The following is a 23,371-nucleotide window of genomic DNA, read 5'->3' as shown; positions in this document are numbered from 1 at the left end:
GCAAAATTTGCACATTACAATGGAACAGAAAGGAAAGTACTATATAAAAGAGGCAGGAGACTGAACACAGGAACCTACAGGCTTCTTTGTGTGTAAGAGTTGTTTCCAATTCCTTTAATTTTCCCAGATAGGGACAGCTGTTCCATGAAAATGTCAAAACATTTGACAGTGACAGTCACCAGTGACCCCTTAAGCCTCAACCTGAACTGCAGCCAGAATAAGGAAACTTTTTTTTTTTTTTTAAGTCTGCATTTATTTGAGTAATGTGGGTTTTCTTTTGTTTATTTATTTATTTTCTTTGAGATGCTCAAAGATTTCTGCTGTCAAAAACAAACCTCATTTTCAGTAACACTGTGTACCCATATCCTGTTAAGTAGTTTGGGGTCTGGAAAAAAAAAAAAGCAATCAAACCATTCTGTCGTGACTGTGGCAAAACAGATTATAGCCAAGAATTGAAACCACCAAGCAAAAATCACATCAAAAAAAACAAAAAAAAAGTGAAGAACAGAGGTCCCAGAAAGGAGATCCTGCTTGCTGGTGCTAGATGAAACAACTGCAGAGCTCAGAGCCTCATTGTTATTTCAGCTATGAGACCTTGTAGGACTCTGATTATACACAATTCTGTTTTGAATAGGTATGGAAATTAAAAGTGAATACTAGTATTACATGTAATTTCTGTGCTGTGTCAATCCAAGCAGAGCCTTCCCTAATTACAGCTCGGCATAAGCACTTATGCAGAGTTATAAGGAAAGGGGAAAATAATTCAATGAGAAATATCTTCACTTTGGCAATGCTTCTGAAACACTAGGAAAATGTCAGTGGGGCTATCACTTCCATAGGTGGTATCGGAGGTACACAGGGACAACTGGCAAAGACTGCTGTCCCCAGAGCAACTTTATACTGTAAGTCTTGAATCTTGCACAAAAGGAATAGACTTGGGATGCATATTAGTTCTCCTCTAATGTGGCACACAGCTGGTAGCTTCAAGGTGGCAAACGCAAGAGAAGCCTCTTGTTATTTTAACATAACAAAGAGCAAAAGACTTTTTCTAAGGCAAGAGCATCTACACTCAGCAACAGTGCTACCGGTGTCTGGGATTACAAACAGCAACCAGAACAGCATGCCCCTTACATTACGTCTAAACTTTGGACTCCAAGCAGGAAATAAAGTATGAATAAGGTACAATGGAGAAAGCAACATCAATATTACTCTAATTACCAACAGCACAGAACTGAAAATAAGACTCTTGTCTTGGAAGATGAAAGTCTTGCTGTTTTAACTAATAGCATTGAATCAACAGTCATCACCTTCCACAAATAATTTACCACACCCTTTTTTCTCCAATCCTCAGTATCAATAATGCATCTACACTAGGCTGTGTTAAAAAACTTAACTCCTTTAAGTTTCTTTGAAGAAATGCCAGATATTGCTGGCACTAAAACTTTATTTCTCCAGATTTCTGATTTGACCTCAAACTGATGGCAGCTAGTACGTATCAGCAGCAATATCAGAAAAACAGAAAAAAATGGGGGGGTGGGGATGGGGGGATGGAAAAAGCACTCTGATCTTTTTTGACATGGAATAATCACAGAATGGTTGAGATTGAAAGGAACCTCTAGAGGTCATCTAGTCCAACCCCCTTTTAAGGCAGGGACGCATACAGCAGGTTGCCCAGGACCATGTCCAGACACCTTCTGAAAATCTCCAAAGGAGACTCCACAACCTTCCTGGGCAAGCTGTGCCAGTGCTTCGTCACCCACACAGCACAGAAGTAATTCCTGATGTTCAGGGGGAACCTCCTGTGCTCCAGTTTGTGCCCATTGCCTCTTATCCTGGCACTGGACACCACTGAAAAGACCCTGGTTCCATCCTCTTTGCACCACCCCTTCGGGTATTTGCATACATGAGTAAGACCCTCCCTGAACCTCCTCTTCTCCAGGCTGAGCAGGCTCAGGTCTCTCAGCCTCACTTTATAGGAGAGGTGCTTCAGTTCCTTGATCATCTTGGTAGCCTTCTGGCCGCTTTCAGTATGTCCAGGTCTGTCTTATATCAGGGGCCCAGAACTGGACACAGCACTCCAGGTGCAGCCTCACCAGCCCTGAGTAGAGGGGCAGGATCGCCCCTCTTGACCTGCTGGCGATACTTTGCCTAATGCAGCCAAGAATACCATTCTTCTTAGCAGCAAGGGCACATCGCTGGCTCATGCACAGCTTGGTGCTCACCAGCAACCGCAGGTCTGTTCCTGCAGAGCTGCTCTCCAGATGGGTGGCCCCCAGCCTGTCCTGGTGCCTGGGGTTGTTCCTCCCCAAAGGCAGCCCTCTGCACTTGTTGAACTTCATGGAACTCTTGTCAGCCCACCTCTCCGGCGTGTTGAGGTCCCTCTGGATGGCAGTATAGCCTTCTGGTGAATCAGCTACTCCCCCTGGTTTCGTGTCATCCACAAATGTACTGAGGGTGCACTCTGCCTCACTGTCCAGCTCACTACTGAAGATGTTAAACAGGACTGGACCCAGTGTTGACCCCTGGGGTATGCTGCTCATTCCTGGCCTCCAACCAGACTTTGCACCACCGAGCACTACCCTCTAGGCCCAGCTGTTCAACCAGGTTTTGATCCACCACACTGTCTGCTCATCCAGCCCATGCTTCAGCAGCTTCCCTAGGAGGATCTTACGGGGGACAGTGTCAGATTTCTTCGTGGAGTCCAGGAAGACAATATCCATGGCTTCCCCCTCATCCATCAGGCTGGTGATTCCATTACAGAAGCTCATCAGGTTGGCCAGGCAGGACTTCCCCTTGGTGAATCCATGCTGACTACTCCTGATGATTCTCTTCTGCCTCCATGTGCCATTGTATTGTTTGACCGCTTTCCCAGGGATCAAGAGAAGGCTAAACAGCCTGTGCTTCCCCGTGTCCTCCTTCTTGCCCTTTCTGAACTAGGAGTGACATTCGCTTTCTTCCAGTCGTCAGGCATTTCTCCCAGTTGCCACAATAGTGCAAAGATTATAGAGAGTGGCCTCACAGTGACATTTGCCAGCTCTCTCAGCACTCATAGGTGCATCCCATCGGTGCCTATGAACATGGGTATGGCCAGTGTGTTCAAGTATTGCCTAACCTGATCATCCTCTGCTAAAAGTACATCTTCCTTGCTCCAGCCATTCAATCTGGCCTCTGGGACCTGGGATTCCTGAAGTACAGTCTTGCTGGTAAAGACTGAGGCAAAGAAGGCATTCTGTACCTCAGCCTTTTCACTGTAACCAGGTCTCCTGTTTCCTTACAGAGAGTGCCCACATGTTCCCCAGTTTTCCTTCTGTCACTGAGGTATTTGTAGAACCCTTTTTGTTGTCCTTGCTGTCCTTGGCCTGATTCAATTCTGTCTAGGCTTTAGCTTTCCTAATTTGATCCCTAGATTCTCAGACAGTGTCTCTATATTCCTCCCAGGTTACTGTCCTTGCTTCCACCCTCTGTAGATTTCCTTTTTGTGTTAGAATTTGGCCAGGAGTTCCTTTTTCATCCATGTATCCATCCACCCACCATCATTTTTGCATGACTTCCTCTTTCACAGAATCACAGAATTGTCTAGGTTGGAAGAGACCTCCAAGATCACCGAGTCCAACCTCTGACCTAACACTAACAAGTCCTCCACTAAACCATATCACTAAGCTCTACATCTAAATGTCTTTTAAAGACCTCCAGGGATGGTGACTCAACCACTTCCCTGGGCAGCCCATTCCAATGCCTAACAACCCTTTCGGTAAAGAAGTTCTTCCTAATATCCAACCTAAACCTCCCCTGGTGTAACTTTAGCCCATTCCCCCTCGTCCTGTCACCAGGCACGTGGGAGAATAGACCAACCCCCATCTCTCTACAGCCTCCTTTGAGGTACCTGTAGAGTGTGATAAGGTCGCCCCTGAGCCTCCTCTTCTCCAGGCTGAACAATCCCAGCTCCCTCAGTCGCTCCTCGTAAGACTTGTTCTCCAGACCCCTCAGCAGCTTCGTCGCCCTTCTCTGGACTCTCTCGAGCACCTCCATGTCCTTCTTGTAGTGAGGGGCCCAAAACTGAACACAGTACTCGAGGTGCGGCCTCACCAGAGCCGAATGCAGGGGGACAATCACTTCCCTAGACCTGCTGGCCACACTGCTTCTTATACAAGCCAGGATGCTGTTGGCCTTCTTGGCCACCTGAGCACACTGCTGGCTCATATTCAGCCCACTATCAACCAGTACTCCCAGGTGCTTCTCTGCCAGGCTGCTTTCCAACCACTCATCTCCCAGCCTGTAGCTCTGCTTGGGGTTGTTGCGCCCCAGGTGCAGGACCCGGCACTTGGCCTTGTTGAACTTCAAACAGTTGGCCTCAGCCCATCGGTCCAGCCCTTCCAGATCCTCCTGCAGAGCCTTCCTACCCTCGAGCAGATCGACACACGCACCTACCTTGGTGTCATCTGCAAACTTAGTGAGGGTGCACTCAATCCCCTCATCCAGATCATCAATAAAGATATTAAAGAGGACCGGCCCCAGTACTGAGCCCTGGGGGACGCCACTAGTGACCGCCCTCCAACTGGATTCGACTCCATTCACCACAACTCTTTGGGCCCGGCTATCCAGCCAGTTTTTAACTCAACAAAGCGTACGCCAGTCCAAGCCACGAGCAGCCAGTTTCTTGAGGAGAATGCTGTGGGAAACGGTGTCAAAAGCCTTACTGAAGTCAAGGTGGACCACATCCACAGCTTTTCCCTCATCCACTAAGTGTGTCACTTTGTCATAGAAGGAGATCAGGTTCGTCAAGCAGGACCTGCCTTTCAGAAACCCATGCTGACTGGGCCTGATCGCCTGCTTGCCCTGCAAATGCCGCGTGATGACACTCAAGATAATCTGCTCCATAAGCTTCCCTGGTACTGAGGTCAAACTAACAGGCCTATAGTTCCCCAGGTCTACCCTCCAGCCCTTCTTGTAGATGGGCGTCACATTTGCTAGCCGCCCGTCGACTGGGACCTCCCTGATAGCCAGGACTGCCGATAAATGATGGAAAGCAGCTTGGCCAGCTCCTCCGCCAGTCCTCTCAGCACCCTCGGGTGGATCCCATCTGGCGCCATCAACTTGCATACATCCAAGTGCTGTAGCAGGTCGCCAACCATTTCCTCGTGGATAGTGAGGGCCACATCCTACTCCCCATCCCCTTCCACCAGCTCAGGGTACTGGGTATCTAGAGAAGAACTGGTTTTGCCACTAAAGACTGAGGCAAAGAAGGCATTAAGCACCTCAGCCTGTTCCTCATCTTTTGTAACTAAGTTTCCCCCCGCATCCAGTAAAGGATGGAGATTCTCCTTAGTCCTCCTTTTTGTGTTGACGTATTTGTTAAAACATTTTTTGTTATCTTTAACGGCAGTAGCCAGATTGAGCTCCAGATGAGTTTTGGCCTTTCTAATTTTGTCCCCGCACAGCCTCGCAAAATCCTTATAGTCCTCCTGAGCAGCCCGCCCTCTTTTCCAAAGATTATAAACCCTCTTTTTTCTCCTAAGCTCTAGCCACAACTCTCTGTTCAGCCAGGCCCGTCTTCTTTCACGCCGGGTCATCTTTGGGCACGTGGGGACAGACCACTCCCGAGCCATTAAGATTTCCTTCTTGAAGAGTGCCCAGCCTTCCTGGACTCCTCTGCCCTTCAGAACCACCTCCCAAGGGACTCTGCCAACCTGAACAGCTCAAAGTCAGCCCTCCGGAAGTCCAAGACAGCGGTTTTACTGGTACCCCTCCTGACTTCGCCAAGAATAGAGAACTGAACCATTTCGTGGTCACTCTGCCCAAGACAGCTCCCGACCACCACATCTCCCACCAGTCCGTCACTGTTTGTGAACAGAAGGTCTAGCGGGGCACCTCCCCTGGCAGGCTCTCTAACCAGCTGCGTCAGGAAGCTATCTTCCACGCTCTCCAGAAACCTCTTAGACTGCTTTCTCTGGGCTGTGTTGTGCTTCCAGGATATGTCTGGGAAGTTGAAGTCCCCCACGAGAACAAGAGCTGACGATTTCACAACTTCTGCCAGCTGCCTGTAGAACTCCTAGAACTCCTCATCCATCTCCTCATCCTGGTTCGTCGGTCTATAACAGCCCCCCACCAGGATGCTTGCCTTGTTGGCCTTCCCACTGATCCTAACCCATAGGGACTCAACCTTATCATTCCCAGCCTCAAGTTCCACAACATCAAAACACTCTCTAATATAGAGAGCCACACCACCACCCCTTCTGTGCTGCCTGTCCCTTCTGAAGAGCCTATAGCCAGACATTGCAGCACTCCAGTCATGAGAGTGGTCCCACCGCGTTTCCGTGATGGCAACCACGTCATAGTTAGCCTGCTGCACAATGGCTTCCAGCTCCTCTTGTTTGTTGCCCATGCTGCATGCATTAGTGTAGATGCACTTCAGTTGGGCCATTGCCTTCTCCCCCGGCCTTGCCATTGTTCCCCCTGGCACAGCTCCAACAAGCCTTATTTCAGCGCCATCCCCCTTCTTACCTAGTTTAAAGCCCTCTCAATGAGCCCTGCCAGCTCCTGGGCTAGGATCCGTTTTCCCCTTAGAGATAGGGACCCGTCTGCGGCCATCAGGCTGGGTGCCGAGTAAAGCGCCCCATGGTCAAAAAAAAAAAACAAAATTTCTGTGTTGGCACCAGCCTCTGAGCCACGTGTTAATCAGGTGGGCTTTTCATGTCCTCTCTGTACCCCTCCCTGCCACTGTAGGGATAGACGAAAACACCACCTGTACTCCCGCTCCATCCACTAACCATCCCAGTCCCCTAAAGTCCCGTTTGATAGCCTTCAGGCTTCTCTCTTCAATATTATCACTGCCAGCCTGGACTATCAAAAGAGGATAGTAGTCGGAGGGGCGAACCAGGTTGGGAAGCTTTCTGGCGACATCCCTGACCCTGGCGCCAGGGAGGCAGCAGACTTCCCTACGGGTAGGGTCAGGCCGACAAAAAGGGCCCTCTGTTCCCCTGAGAAGGGAGTCGCCTACAACAATCACCCTTCTATCTTTCTTGGTGGAGGCCGTCTTGAGGCGTGCAGTCAACTTCCTCGCCCTAGGCATCCTCCTGGGTAGGCTTTCTACCTCATCCTCACCCACCAGTCTCTCAAGCTTCAGGGCATCAAATCTGTTGTGTAAGGGCACCTGGGAAGGTGGGGCCAGTAGGGGGGGGTGTCGCCTGCAAGGTCGAGCAGGGACCTGTCTCCATTCCTCCTCAACTCCTAGGTCCCCTCCCTCTGCCTGACACCGACAGGGCAGGGGGTCCACCCCCATTTGGGGTGTCTTACCCTAAGTTGCTCCACCAGTCTACCTCCCGCGCACACACTCCCTGATAGCCCTCAACCTCTCCACCTCCTCCTTGAGTTCTGCCACCAGGCAGACCAGGTCATCCACCTGCTCGCACCTCACACACACAGTCTCTCTGCCTCCCTCAGATGATAGCAACAGGCTCAGACACTCCCTGCATCCAGAGACCTGAACTGCCGCATTGTTGAGCAGGCAGTCAGTCTGGGTGGTTACAGACTTTCTAGAAAGAGCACTCTGCCTGGTGTAGACCATTGCAGCCTAGCTAGCTGTCGACAGCCGTTAGAGGAGTTGTTCGTATGGCCGGGTGGGAATGCTCTGCCCTCTCTGCCCTCCCTACTCGCCCTCCCTGCGCGAACTGCCACGCAAACTGCCACGCCACTCCCTTCTGACACGCCACGCCCTGTTTGCCCACCCTGTTCGCCACGTTCCTGGTCACTCGCGCTCCCTAGGGGCTGCTTTTGAACGGTCAGGGAGGGGACAGTGCTGGCTCCGCCTATGCCTCGTCAGCCTCCCTTGCGAGGGCTGCCTGGTCCTGGCGGCCCCCTTAAGTGGCCTCGATGCTGGAAAAAAAGCCCTGCCTGTCCTGATCGCCCGCTCCGCTGCAGAATGCATCTGCCCCGGAGCCGATCGCCTCGGCAAGGATTGTTGGGATGCATCTCTCCTGAGCTTGGAGGAGGTCATCCTTGACTACTAACCAGCTTTCTTGGGCCCCTTCTCTTCCCCCATAGAGCTTTATCCCATGGTATTCTACAAAGAAGATCCCTGAAGAGGCCAATCTGCTCTCCCAACATCCAAGGCTGTGAGCTTGCTGTACTCCCTCCTCACTGTCCTAATGATCTGTAACTCCAGCATTTCATGGTCACTACAGCCAAGGCTGGCTTTGACTTATGTATTCCTAGTAAGCACCTCCTTGTTGATGAGAAGGAGGTCCAGCATAGCTCCTCTCCTCATCTCCGCTATCACTTGGAGAAGGAAGTTATCATCAATACATTCCAAGAACCTCCTGGATTACCTACGTCATGCTATGTTATCTGTCCAGCAGATGTCGGGGTAGTTGAAGTCCCCCATGAAGACCAGGATTTGTGAACATGAGGCTGCTTCCTATCTACACAGGACTTCATCTGCTTAGTCTTCCTGGTCAGGTGGCCTGTAGTAGACCTACACTATAACATCACCTTTCCTTTAATCCTGTCTCTGTCAGCTCTCTGTCAGCTCCTCATCCATCCCCAGGTAGAGCTCCATGCACTCCAGCTGCTCATTGATACAGAGGGTGATACCCCCTCCCTGCCTCTGATGCCTGTTCTTCCTGAAGAGCCTGCATCCTTCTATTTATTACAACCCTCCAGAGATAGTATGAGGGTTCAAGGAGTAAATCAAAGTGTTCCCACACTTTCTCTTGTCCTTCCAAACACTTTAGAAGCAGTTTCACAGCTGATTTGAGACCAACCAAGTCCCTAAAAGGCTGTTGTTGTTTATAAAAGCATGTTTCGTTTTCTCCAGGATCAGTAAAATGATCGTGCTCACAGGATGGTCATAGAATCACTAGAACTGCTGAATTTTCAAAAGCAGGAGATGGTAAAGGGAGGAGGACAGAAAAGAGGCATTCCTTTTCAGCAGCATTCTTTAGCTAAACTGCCTTAAGTACACTTGCAGTTTGTGGTAGCACATGATCTAATTGTGCAGTTAACAGCCCTTCTAAATTGGTAAATCACTATAAGGTTCAGAACCCCAGGAGAATGAACTGATTATAAACAGAGAAACCACTAGCATTCCAGGCTAGGATTTGAGAATGGACTCTGTGTGTTCCACGTCTTCTGTGACTTATTCAATCCAGTAGCAAAGTGAGTATTTCAGAGCCAGAGAACATATATAATTCTTTTTTACAGTATTCCAGACACTCAGTTTAAGGACATCTTCATAAAGTATTAACAGCTTAAATGAAGAAACTGCCAAATAACAAGTTCCATTAGCCTGTTGTTAAAGTCACTACGTAAATAAGATAACATTTAACTAAGCTCTTGCTTGAAATTGCATTCAGTGTGACATTAAAATTGAGAATGTGCCTTCCACTTAGTAAAGCATATTACCCGAATGCTACAATTACCTCCAAACAGAGCTTCATGCAACCACAAACTCAGAGTTAAAGTAAAACTTCATGGAAATCTGAAGTGTGAACGCACACTATCTGCCCATTCTACTATCCCTAACTTTGTCTCGTATTCAAAATCCATTCAAATATTTGTATTCCTAGACCAATTATAACTTATTTTAAAGCTCTAGACTCCTATTTCTCTCCTCAGAGACATAAAGAAATACATTCACAGCTTTGATTCATGTAGCAGAATCTTTTGTGACATGATTTTTGCTATGTTTCTGAGCCCCTTCCAATGTTTATAAGAACTGCTCTCAAAAGAGTTTGGAATAAGCTGACTTTGGAAGTTAAGAAGAGTTTTGGGACTATTTATCAGTCAATGAATTCAATTGCAATGTCAAAAACACATCAGTCAAGCAACATCAGCAGTCCACTTGCTGTATCATGAACAGGACCCTTGGAGAAGGGAAATGGTAGGAAAGGTATAGAGAAGTTTATGCTAAGGGATTAATAATGTATCCAAAATAGATCCCAAATTTGTGTGTGAAGATGCCTACCTAAATCCTTCCATATGTTTAAAATACGTGTTTCAGAACACTGGAAAAGATCTATTTGGTGTCTCAGTGAAAAATCAAACTAATCCTCAAACTGCTCAAAAAGTCAATCAGATGAATGGTAAGTTTCAAATCGACCTCTGTCAGACAGATTAGCAGTCCTAAACCAATCATGCTTGCTAGTAATCTAATGCTGGCAGAACTATCCATTTACTCCATAACAGGAGGTCCTTGAATTACAGATTAAAGCTCAACATGAAGAATTGCCAGTGGTCTTAAAAAAGGCACAGTCTAACATGGTAAAAATATCTGAGAAATGAAAAGCATAACCAACATAACCTGCAGCCTGGCTGGAGAAAAGACATAAAAGGCACAAAGCCAAGGTTTCTACAGAAATCTCCCAGTACAAACTGAGTGAGAGTGAGCTGTAACTGTTCTCTCATTAGCCAAAGGCATTTGAAGAGTCAAAGAATAAAATGACCAGATCATCCACCCCACAAAACAATGGATTCCTTTTAAATAGTAACCAACCAAGCATACTCCCCCTTCTTGGGTAGTCTGACTTTTTAACTAGTTGTGTAATAAAGGTTCATGCTGCTGTGAAGAGAGTAACATAACCTAATAATGATCTCCTCATGAGATACTCTGATGGAATGCTAAAGTAAGGTGGTATTTCAAGTGCGTAAGCCACTTGAATAGTGAATATTTCAACTGCATAAGCCACTTGAATATCTAGTGCCATTTTGTGTTCCCTCAAGCACAAAAAAGATCTGCATGAGCCTGGCAGTTCCTGAAAGCATGGGCCCTGCAGGAGATCCAAAACAACTGAAGATTAGACAGGGTATCCTATGGCATTAGATCAACACCAGACCCTTACATAAATCAAACACATACTGGTTTCTGTGAAACTTGAAAGGCTTCAGATACTTCGTCTTCTGCAAGATGAAGTTACTGAGGCCAATCGTTAAACTCTTTTCCTACTTAAAAACACCCATTGAATCTTCTACCCTTATACTGAAGAACTTAGATGAAGAACATCTAAGTTTATAGTACCTAACAAACTTCTGCTGACACTCATGTGTCCTTAGTCCTTGGAAAGGAATGGATTGGGGATTACAAAACAGATGAGAAAGACTGGATCACAGTACCAGGGTAGTTTAAAGACACAGTTATGAACTGTAGCAATTCCTCAATGGACAGAAAGCAGGAGGAGACTTTGCTGCCACCAGACCAGAACAGCATGCTTTGTCCATAACAACATGTATTTTCAGCTTTAAGAAACAAAGTTGCTTTAAAAGGAATGAGACAATTTCAGAAACTTAATTTCTGTCTTACCACAAACAGAATCTGAAAAGATTCCGGTAATGAAGTAGTGGTCCAGGAGATGACCTTTCTTCCTTTATTCTATCAATAACGTACTCATAAGGAGGCTTCCTGATGAAATACAGAGTGATCGGACTGGACAACATATGTCTGTTACTCCCTTTTTAATTAAGCTCAAATAGACTGAACGCTTCCCATCCAAATGTCAGCAAATACACAATGCACTGTTTAGGTGGCATGACATATAAGTAGTAATACGTAGAATATATTATTTTTATAAAATATTCATATAAAGTTATCATACTACCCAAACACTGCATCTATCACTCCATGAGGGGCAATACCTGTTGCTACTATACAAATCATAAAAGCGTATACATATTTTCATTTAGGTGAAGTATTATGGAATGAACCAATAAAGTTCGCAAGATCATCATTAAATTACTCTGACATGTTTGATACCATAATTTTTACTTCAATTACAACCACAGTCTGTTCATTACCATTGGGATAGGTCAAAGAAAACCCGAGTTTTCAGTTGGATACGTATAACTATGCAGATTTGAAGCTACTGAAACAGACTTAAACACTACAGCACTCCTTCCTGAGGAACATTTTCATTTTATAGCTCTATTCAAACAAGTCTGTTGGAATTATACTGGAAGTAAACCGATTAGTACATTTATATAAAGGACAATACATAATTCCAATAAATTACAATGGAAACTGATACTTCAGTTTGTATTATTTAGAGAAAAGGTACCATACTCTAGCCAAACAAGATTTCGTGCTTCTTTGCACAGAATATCTGGATTTTTAAAGTTTGCTTATTTGAAGAGACTAATATGGTTTCAGCTAACAGATACTGAAGTGACTATTAATGAAAGTGGTAGTTGTGACAAACTGAACAAATATTTGCATCACATTATGAGTTATATTTTCTGATTCTAACCCTCACTCTATAAACTTCATACCGGGCTAATATAGTCAGATGATGCTGAAAACCAACCTACTTTTCAAATGCAAGCATCTGCCAGGGAATAAGAATCTCCAAAAAAGGGTTTACAATGTACATGCCATTGAAATTTCTTATCAGATTTTCCATAAATCAATGACCAATACAGTCTCAATGATCTTTTAAGATCTTTACCAACAGGTACCAGAAAGAGGCAAATGGAGAACCATAAGCTAAGAATGAAGGACAACATGGACAAAAGTAGTTATCAAAGAAGAAAACCTTTCCTTTTTTTTCCTTGCCTTCATTGTGTTCATACCTGTAGGTATTCTTTCCTGTTTCCAGGGTATTGACCAAGGCACTGAATTCATGCAAGAAGTAATGTGCTCAGAAATAATGTGAATGTTATCATACGTACTTACGGGCCTTCTGGATGCCGCATATTCATAAGTTCTGTTCTGGACACCTATCCACGTGATGCTCTTTGTCTAGTAGCTTGGGTGACCTTTTCATTGATATATCAAGGTTTTCTCAAGACATACAGAAAAGTTGCAAAATAAGCTTTCTTAGCTTCCTCTTTGCAAAAATAAAACTTTGTTTAATTTTTCTTCTGTATGAGAAAGACCTGTTTGACTGCTATGACGAAACTGTAGTCTTCTGAGACTGCACATTTCTCACTGTACATAATGCCAGGTACAATTCTTGATTGGTTATAACACATCTCTAAATGACCATAAGAAACAATATGTACTTTATCAAGAAGTTCAAATTATCTTGGATCAACCATTTCTTTGAGAGTGTATCCACAAGTTTGTTCGTTTATGGTTGGAAAAATGCCAGACAAGAAGAAACTGCAATAACTTAGTTCTGAACCTGAACAGCAGCAACACCTGCTTTTCCATCAGAACAAATATGCCACTAATTTTTGATGTGTGAATATCACTGAAACAAATCAACAGATGTTTTAAGATGTTTTCAGCTCAATTGCCTACTTATGTATTAGGATGAAAATTCTGTAATACTGGATTTAATACCCACTGATGTTGTTTAGACCATTTAGGATTTAATACCCGCTGATGTTGGGTAGACTTCCTTGGGAGGACAGCAGACTTGCATATTTCAGACTGCCAATCTAAGAATAGGTAGATTGGTATAGTCATCATCACAGTTCTGTTCAGGCTAAAGATCTCTGAAATCCTTGCTCATCACTGATTTGTTTATAATTCACGATAGGTGAAGACTACAACTCCTAGGGCAAGTAGTACCCTTCCCCTAGCTGTATCCCCAAAGTAACTGACAACTACATCATTTTCTTCATGGTCCACTTATGCAATCCTGTGGAAGAGTACTTTTATACTTTTGCTTGGCAGTCAGCATATAAGTGCTTGATAGCTTGATGAGATAGCATTTACTGCTTCTTCAGGGACTTACACAGATTAAACTGAGAACCTTAACCATATTAAAAACATAAAAACCTCTAAAACATTTAAACAAATTTATGAATTACAAGTTCCACTTTAAATTTTGAACTTATAAAAAAGGGGGGACGGGGGACTTTTAATCAGTATCAATGTATCTTTCCCCTTTAAATTATCCTTTGCACCTTTGCTCCCTCTCCATTCTCCTTCTGCACTTTTGTCCATTCTTGTACATTTTCAGAGAGAACACAGACACAGCTGTTCCAAAAAGTACTCTCCTACCAAGTAGAGGCATGCTCCTAACCATGAAAAAGCTACCATTCTTCGCTTCTCTCAACAAAGCCACTGATATTTACAGGAGATTTTGTTCAAATACCTTGCTATCTTATCTGGAAGAAAGAGTTTTTTGTTTTTTTAAATAAATTAATATAAAAACTTGAAGCAGTTATCCAGCATAGAAGAAATCAGTCCAAACCGTTCAGGATAAAATAGTAATTAAATGGCCTTAGACTGAAAAGTTTCAGGGAACCTTAAGGTGGTACCTAGTTTAATGTTTAAGTGACAAATACCGGTATTTGCCTGCCTTACAACAAATGCCAAAGTTCTTATTACACACCATACTAAGAACCATGAAAAATAAGCCTATTTGATATTCAGCAGGGTCTTGGCATAGGAAACCTGTATCTATAGTGAAATCTGCTTCCTAAATTCAGCGTTACAGAAAACTTTTTAAATATTAAACATTACGAAATTTTGTCCAAGGAAAACACACACAATCTTTTTTTTTGCAAAGATCATCAAAATAGTCTATACCCCACAAATTAAACACGAGAAAATTAATTTCTTTCCCCTTATATCAATCCAATTAACCTTCAATGATGAAAAATTCACATAAAAACAAAAACATATTTAACAAAATAAGAAGATGAGATTCTATGTTAAACATGCAAATCAGAGTACAAAACAAGCATAAAAAGACACAGTAACATTCAATTATTTTGTCAGAGCCGTAAATGATGATTTTTATTTATTTTTTCATCTTTTTCTTCTTTTTATTCCTCAGGACCCAGGCTGTTTTCCATGATCGATGGTTTTAGCTATACACATTGAAAGAGTTGCTATTTTTCTCCTAAAAGTCTTCATTTTCTAAGGTCATTTTCTTTAGGCTGTATTCCCATTCTGTACCACCCATCAGTGATGTCATTCTCAACTTTTAAGCATTTTGAATTGATCAATGCTTCAATAATTCAAAGTATTTATAATCCCAAAAATGTAAACTTGCAACATGCTTCTCATAACTTGTTGTTTATAAATAACTTCACTGATTGAAGTCCATTTTTTTCCTCCAATCTTAGTGGAACACCAAGGAAGATTACAGAATAACCTGTAATTGCCCAAAATGAAGCTGAGCAGCTTTGAGAGTATGGTTGGTTTTTTTTTTTTGTTTCTTTTTTTTTTCCCCCTCCAAGAGGCTAGAGCTCCTAGCTCCATTTGCTCTCTACAATGACTGTCAAAATTTCTGACCAATCCCACTGTTTTCAGAAAACAGCCTCCAAAATGGCACACACATTCAGTAGTGGAGAGTTGAAGAAGTCACTGCCTCCTGTAATCCCTGTCTCCCTGCTGAAACAGGGATGGCTGCTCAGTTTGAAAATCGTTTCCTGAACTGATAGATTGCAACTCAACGGTTTCGTGCAAACCATAGCTTCTTTGTTTTAAACAACTTCATATATTAAGCTGTAAGTTGCAATGCTTCAGAAGCTGTTTACAAACAACTCAGCAGTTCCAAAAACTTCTGGGAAACATGTTGGGCAAAAAATTCAAGCTGGAATACATTTCAGTGTTATCTGGTATCAAATGTCACTGCACAGAAGATGGCTGAAATTGTTCTGTCCATTTTTTTCTGGGCCGAATTTTTCATTCCAGAATGAGTGTTTTGCTGTCATGTAATTTAATACATCTTAAAGCTGGATACTATTCTTTTGCAAAAAAAAGGTTATTCATAAACATATAACTACTTCAAAACCAGCCTGTAAGTATTTTGAGACTAACAGAATAAAACAAAGATATTCTTCACAGTACTCATGACCAGAATAAAAAATCTCAACCAACCAAGAAGCTAAAAATACGAATATAAAACTAAGTATTCTCAGTTAATCAGTAACTCAATTAAGAGTTCTGCAACAGTTTCAAGCATTTTGCTCAAAAATGGATTTTTCTGCCTAACTGTTAATTTTTCAGAATTTTTCTTTAGGGTTCTAAACACATAAGAAATCAAAATGTTAAACAGTTACTTGTTGAAAATTAGCTTGACTTGAACAAAAGAAGCATATGTTTCTTAAAAAGTAAGGCAAATTTTAGTGAATAAAAATGCAAATATGCATTTTAGCAGTCTTGAATTTATTAATCTGATAGGTTTAATTTCCATTTTCCTGCATCAGCTTTATTTATAAAGTGTCGTGCCCTATAAATGTGCTGTTATTTTCTATAGTCAAGCACCCTCTTAACAAATCTTCTCATTAATATGTAAATTTAAAGTCAATCGGTCTTCTCCCTGACAGCGCTATGAATTCCTAGTGCACTGTATAATCGGCTTTGACTTGGCATCCACTATTTATCATCAAAGATGTCAGTTAGAAAAATTATGGAAAGTACACTGCAATTGATATGACTGCAATCTACTTTGTCAACACTTAATTGTTCCTCAAATCGTACATTTACATATAAACAGCCTAAATACTGATCCATAATGATGCAAATAAACTAAATTAAAAATCTCTTCTACTGCACAAGATGCCCTGTTGTATGATGTGTTCATTGAAGAACCTATTGATAAAGGCATGCATTTCAACTAGCCCCAGGAAAAAAAAAAATCTGCTAATTTAATTGCTGAATAGGTAGACAAACTAAATTTTGCACTGAAGCTCATGAAAGTGGAAACAAAGTATTATTAATACTATACCACTGGTGAACAATTTTAGGTTGATACCAGCAGTACTGTTACATGAACCTTTTAAATTTGTATAGCAGAAGTCACAGCAGTAACTGCCATTCAGCCAGTCTCAGTGAAAAATGTACATTACAGTGAGAAAGAAATCTAATACTATCAAGACCTCCAAGCTCAGTCCAAGACAGGTCATCCCCTTCTTCTCTTCCTTTACCCAATCACAGACTGAAGTTGGATGAAACCAATTGTGAAACCATATCTTTAGGTAAAGTAAATTACTGATTTTGATTCTTTTTAAAAATTGAAGTTCAGAGGGTGAAGAATGAAAGTAGCTTTCTTACAACAAGCAACACACAATAAGCATTCTGTCTCATTATATAAAAGGCTTTCCTTATTTTAAGCAATTTTATGGAAAGATACGTTCTTACAACATAATTTTCACCTGAAATGAAATCAAATGATATAACTTTCTCTGGGTTCTGGGATCATTTTATATTCATTACACTTTGGTACACCAAACATCCTTTTACGTGACTGTATGAAGTTAATCTCCAACTACTGTCACAAAACAGTATACAAATCAATGAATATGCACATCTTTAAACATGAATTAGTTTCAAATTAGGTGGTAAAACTTAACAACAGTAATGCCCCAAGTCTGTATAATACAAACAATCAGAGTTGTGGAGCAGTTTTATAATCTTTTTTCCAGAAGTATTCTTTTAATTTAAACTGTTACTTGGAATTAAAGCCATACTGAAACCAATGTCAATAACATTAATTTCTTAAGCTCTTTGATTCTGTTGCTACAAGTGGTAGGATTTTTATTTTGAATATTCTTTTTTCTAAATTTTAAGGATATACTTATAATTAATTACAAAATAAAAATGTCACAATATTTACAGTACACATTTCAAGAACAAATATGTAAGTCTCCACATAGCCTCTGAAATTATTAGGTTACTTTGTTAAGCTCTGTTAGAGTTCAGTATGATGTGGCACTGGGTATTCAAATTTACAATGAAAGTAGAGTCTATCCAGTTTCAGGGCAGAATGGCAAACCTTTTCAATGCTGACTCACGTAAAATCACCTACAGCACAGAACTATGCCACTTAAAGAACCACAGAAAGCCAAGTCCCTTCTGCTAATGGGCTGCACCTGGGGTACATCACAACAGGTGAGAGCCTATAAAAAGAATTTTCACACTATGAAGGGTGGAAGCCTTGTATTTGTGAAGTCTTAGAGAGTTAAGGCTTATTCATTTGACTTCCATTTTTGTTAAAGTCTGCGTAAAAACATATTAAAAACTAAGCATAAACAAAATCAGAAATAATTCAGAACTCGAGCACACAATAATAATTAAGACTCACAAACTTACCGTTTTCCAGGGGCTTACAAACTGTGTACGTGCATATCGAGTTAACATGTGGATTATAACAACTTGGCCCCATTCTTCCACATCAACCAACAAGTTACAGAGCTTTCTGTAGTTTTTGTGGATCAGATCTATTCTATCCGGACACACTTCCTCAAATGCCATCACAACGCTCCCAGCTACCAGCTAGAAAACAAAATATAAACCAGAAGGTCAGTGTTCCCTCTACAGTTCATCCACAAATCAGAATCAGAATTAATACTAGCAATTCTCAGCATTTTAAGATACGTTGAATTTTCAATTGTTTCTATTCAAGGAAAACAAACATCAGTAACAAAAAGCCCTAAGCCCAAAGAAATTGTATCTTATTTAAAATAGAATTGGGGTAGGTTTATTAGAGCAAACATTTACCGTTCCTATTATACACATAAATCTTAGCTCTCAGCCCTGAAGACACAGTGCAATGTAAGCACTTTTTTTTTTTTCTTTTCTTACAGTTATAGTTTCTAAATAAATTATCAGGGAACTTGCAATTAACTCAGAAATAACAGGACACAGCAACAAAGCACAATACAGCAATATGCCCGACAAGGTCTATTTGGATTCTCTTATCAACACTGGCATGATCAAACTAAAGATGAGCTGGGGTAAGTTTCCCAAGCACTACTGGGATCTAAACTTCTCTCTTGATATGACTGTAAATTAACTGTAATATGAAATTTCATCTTTAGCATTTCATGAATACACTGTGCAAAAAAGGCAAAAAAATTAGCAACACAATTCAGAGAATATATTATTAACACTTTTCCTCAAAGAGCACAAGCAGAATTTCTGCATGTTCACCTTTTTTTCTTCTTTTACTGGTTCTAAAGTTACAGAAATGTATCGTTTATGTCCTGTTATGACCTCACATACTTTCTGATCCCATGTGAAATGAATATATATACAGAGATCCTCCTACAGGCTATGATTATAAAATCAGCTTTGCTTTCATGAGAAAATGAAATACATTCCCAACATTCTAACACTTCAAGGCTTATTCAAACCTCCTGATGTTTTTTTTCTTCTAAATATAAAGAAAGAAACCTTTCTTGGGATAACTGTTTAAATTCTGGCAGCAAGTTACTGTAACTGTGGGTAAACCAAAAAAGCTGAACATGTATAGTAAGGACATGTCATTGTGTGCCTAGAATTATTGTTCTAATGCTTTAATTAAGATTTGTTTCATGTCAAAGTACACGTTAAGTCAAGTAACTAGAATATGAAACTTTATATGAAGCAGCTGATATGTATGCAGTTAGCATGCATGCAGTATAGCCTTCTGGCAGCAAATTAATGTCATATTCTATCTGAGCACTGGGGATCTGCATTTCAACCTCTAAAATTTCCCCAATGACTTAAAGTAAGCAATTAAATAGGAGTGCAGTTTATTGAAATTGTACTATTTGAGAAATATTAAATACAATGATATTCATATGCTACATTTTTCTCCCTGTATTTGGCTGACATTTGGTTTATTAGTATGCACCCAACATTACAATTGAAAGAAAACAGCTCAGAATATAGTCTTCCTATTATGCTAAACAAGTTTCAGGCTCTGTGGGGATTTTATGAATTACCAATAAGAATAAACGTGAAGTTGCATTTATTGTCTTCAGCCCCATCCACATACTTATACCTGCTGGCCTCAAGAAGCATACAATTCATTCCAGGGTGTAAAATTTGATTATTTCATACAGCTAAATAAGACACATACAACACCTAAAATAATTTCCTAATTTTTCCTGCATCACAAAAACAATAGGTCGTTGTTGTTGTTTTACTAAACTTTCTTCTTAACAGCTTGCTGCATTAAGCTGTTCCGTCATTACCAACTGCTGACAGTTTGTTTACGTGTGGTTCCAAAGCTCAGCAGAATACAGTGGTCAGCTCCAGGCAAACCACTACCAGGCCAGATGAGCTGGGGAGGGAGAAGGCAAAGGGAGGAAAGCATCATATGTTAAAACCTGCTTTCCTGCAAGTGATTTCATTACAATGCAAAACCATAAACTAAAGACCAAGTTGCAGAAGACAGTGTGAAGGCTGTGAAGTTTTAGAAGAAACAGATGACACTTGAGACCACAGACTTTTTTTGTCACTATCCCATTGACTTTATTGTGAATATTCTATACCTCCACACTACAGCATAGTATAGGGTCTCTTGACAGGTTTGAAATATAAGAGGAGAAAAGGAGGGAGAGAAGAAAGGAGAGAGATGCATGAGTGCATACACACACAGATTTATGACTACAAAAATAGTTGCAGACTAGTATTTAAACCATTTAGGTTCATAGGTGAAGGATGATACAGACACTGGTGTCTGACTGCAGTTCAGGCATGGATACATTTGCCTATTAACTGCTACTAGTACTGTACAGGCATTATGTTGTATTTCCCTTTTGTTTAGATAATACTTTGAAAGCTGACAAAATAATTCATTTAACAGTAATTTTGATTTTTTAAAACTGAGCACTTATTCATAGAATGGGTATCTAAAATAGATTCCTAAATCAATTTAAACCGAGCTGCTTTAATAAAACGCTGAGCATATATTCATTCCCTCTTTCTCAAAAAAAAGTGAACATTCCATACTTGGTAGTTGCTGTCCACCAGCCAGATCTTCAGAACTACAGACTTGTTGGTCCCTTTGTAATTCACAAGATAGAAGAAAGTTTTAAGTTCTGAATTCAGTGCCAGGGAAGCTCATGGAGCAGATTATCTTGAGTGTCATCACGCGGCATTTGCAGGGCAAGCAGGCGATCAGGCCCAGTCAGCATGGGTTTCTGAAAGGCAGGTCCTGCTTGACGAACCTGATCTCCTTCTATGACAAAGTGACACACTTAGTGGATGAGGGAAAAGCTGTGGATGTGGTCCACCTTGACTTCAGTAAGGCTTTTGACACCATTTCCCACAGCATTCTCCTCAAGAAACTGGCTGCTCGTGGCTTGGACTGGCGTACGCTTTGTTGAGTTAAAAACTGGCTGGATAGCCGGGCCCAAAGAGTTGTGGTGAATGGAGTCGAATCCAGTTGGAGGGCGGTCACTAGTGGCGTCCCCCAGGGCTCAGTACTGGGGCCGGTCCTCTTTAATATCTTTATTGATGATCTGGATGAGGGGATTGAGTGCACCCTCACTAAGTTTGCAGATGACACCAAGGTAGGTGCGTGTGTCGATCTGCTCGAGGGTAGGAAGGCTCTGCAGGAGGATCTGGAAGGGCTGGACCGATGGGCTGAGGCCAACTGTTTGAAGTTCAACAAGGCCAAGTGCCGGGTCCTGCACCTGGGGCGCAACAACCCCAAGCAGAGCTACAGGCTGGGAGATGAGTGGTTGGAAAGCAGCCTGGCAGAGAAGCACCTGGGAGTACTGGTTGATAGTGGGCTGAATATGAGCCAGCAGTGTGCTCAGGTGGCCAAGAAGGCCAACAGCATCCTGGCTTGTATAAGAAACAGTGTGGCCAGCAGGGCTAGGGAAGTGATTGTCCCCCTGCATTCGGCTCTGGTGAGGCCGCACCTCGAGTACTGTGTTCAGTTTTGGGCCCCTCACTACAAGAAGGACATGGAGGTGCTCGAGAGAGTCCAGAGAAGGGCGACGAAGCTGCTGAGGGGTCTGGAGAACAAGTCTTACAAGGAGCGACTGAGGGAGCTGGGATTGTTCAGCCTGGAGAAGAGGAGGCTCAGGGGCGACCTTATCGCACTCTACAGGTACCTTAAAGGAGGCTGTAGCGAGGTGGGGGTTGGTCTATTCTCCCAAGTGCCCAATGAAAGGATGAGGGGGAATGGGCTAAAGTTGTGCCAGGGGAGGTTTAGGTTGGATATTAGGAAGAACTTCTTTACCGAAAGGGTTGTTAGGCATTGGAATGGGCTGCCCAGGGAAGTGGTTGAGTCACCATCCCTGGAGGTCTTTAAAAGACATTTAGAGGTAGAGCTTAGTGATATGGTTTAGTGGAGGACTTGTTAGTGTTAGGTCAGAGGTTGGACTCGGTGATCTTGGAGGTCTCTTCCAACCTAGACAATTCTGTGATTCTGTGATTTAAAATTTATGGTGGGGCACAGAGGTGACACAGAACTAATCTGTGTCTTCCTTCTGCAAAAGAGTGGGAGCAGGGACAGTGCACAGAATGCTCTGAGTCATCTCATATGAACAGCACAGTATTTTAAAAAGTTACCGTGAACAAAACACAACTTGATATAAAGAAATAGCCAACCACATTGAAATACAGGAATTTTAAATAATTACTTATTTCAATTCACATTAGTAACCTTCTTAAGTTTACAATGGGAATGCTGACACTTATGAACACTTGCAAATAGTAACAAAAATTTGAACATATGCTAGGGGTGCACAAGATGAACAATAATTTTATTCCTGTAGCAAGTCCCTAGTTTTACAAGGTAATACAGGAATTGCCATATACGACAACATGACTTAAGATCATGCCTCTCTCCTCCTGTTACAACATTCTCCAAAATCAAGCTTTTCATTTTGGGGGCGGGATGTATAACAGTCTTAAAATGCATTGGTAACAAGGATTTATCTGAGATTTCCTAATGCTTTCTTAATATGAGACCATTTTCTATTTGATACTCTTCTCCCTGTAGTACGATCCCACTATACATCTAAACATCAGATGAACAGCTAATAATGTTTGTTTATTAAATGCTCAACATTCCATAAAAATATTTAGAATTAAAACAAAATGATCCAATCAGAATATAAAACCAAAAAATATTGGTTTCCAAAAAACAGTCAGTTAATTTCCATCTTACTATGTCAATAGTAGCTTTTTGTGTAAGGAGAGAATATAAATCACTCCAACAAAACTAGCAATGAGCTCATCAAATTCAAATGCTGCTTTCCATTTATGTATTTTTTATATTAAAGCAATAAACATGGTTCATTTGTCTTCCACTGGTTGCCACATTTTTCTGTGCTGTTGCTATGAACTTCAGCCATTAGCTGTGCTCCAAGGTAAACTACATGAACCATCAACAAAAGTGACACCCAATCTATGGAGTTCATATTTTCTCCAGATTATCTATGCTAGTTGACAAGCTGGTAATGAAAAAAATCACACTAAGCAAATGGTTCCTCTAATAACAATAAATTTTCTATAAAATTATGAAGGGTACAAAACGTTTCCTTGCATCTATTTTGTCATGAATTCTAATTAACGCTGCAAAAACCTGAGAGTGCTGGGTCATCACAAGAAGTGCATCGAGGTTTGATTGATAATACAGTGCAAGTTGGCCTATGCTGCCAAGATTTCTCTCTCTTAAATTAATGGCCACCCCACCTGCCCTAATCATACAGCCCAAATGATATTCCCCTTCTTATTTCAATTTTCTGAAGGCAAGGA

The 23,371-nt window shown here is 41.8% G+C and overlaps 1 protein-coding gene across 2 annotated transcripts in view; it reads right to left on the bottom strand.

Annotated features, from left to right (window-relative positions):
- The window catches only part of AP3B1 (adaptor related protein complex 3 subunit beta 1), a 167,622-nt gene that overhangs the window by 106,743 nt on the left and 37,508 nt on the right, over positions 1 to 23,371 (bottom strand). For both annotated transcript variants that reach the window (XM_040540782.1, XM_040540781.1), the window contains exon 7: positions 17,981 to 18,163. In XM_040540782.1, coding sequence (XP_040396716.1) covers positions 17,981 to 18,163 — 183 coding nt within the window. The remainder of the gene's footprint in view (positions 1 to 17,980; positions 18,164 to 23,371) is intronic.

Source organism: Cygnus olor, chromosome Z (assembly GCF_009769625.2).
Source record: "Cygnus olor isolate bCygOlo1 chromosome Z, bCygOlo1.pri.v2, whole genome shotgun sequence".
NCBI lineage: Eukaryota > Metazoa > Chordata > Aves > Anseriformes > Anatidae > Cygnus > Cygnus olor.
Note: the sequence above shows the minus strand (reverse complement) of the source record. Positions and strands in the feature narration are given on the sequence as shown.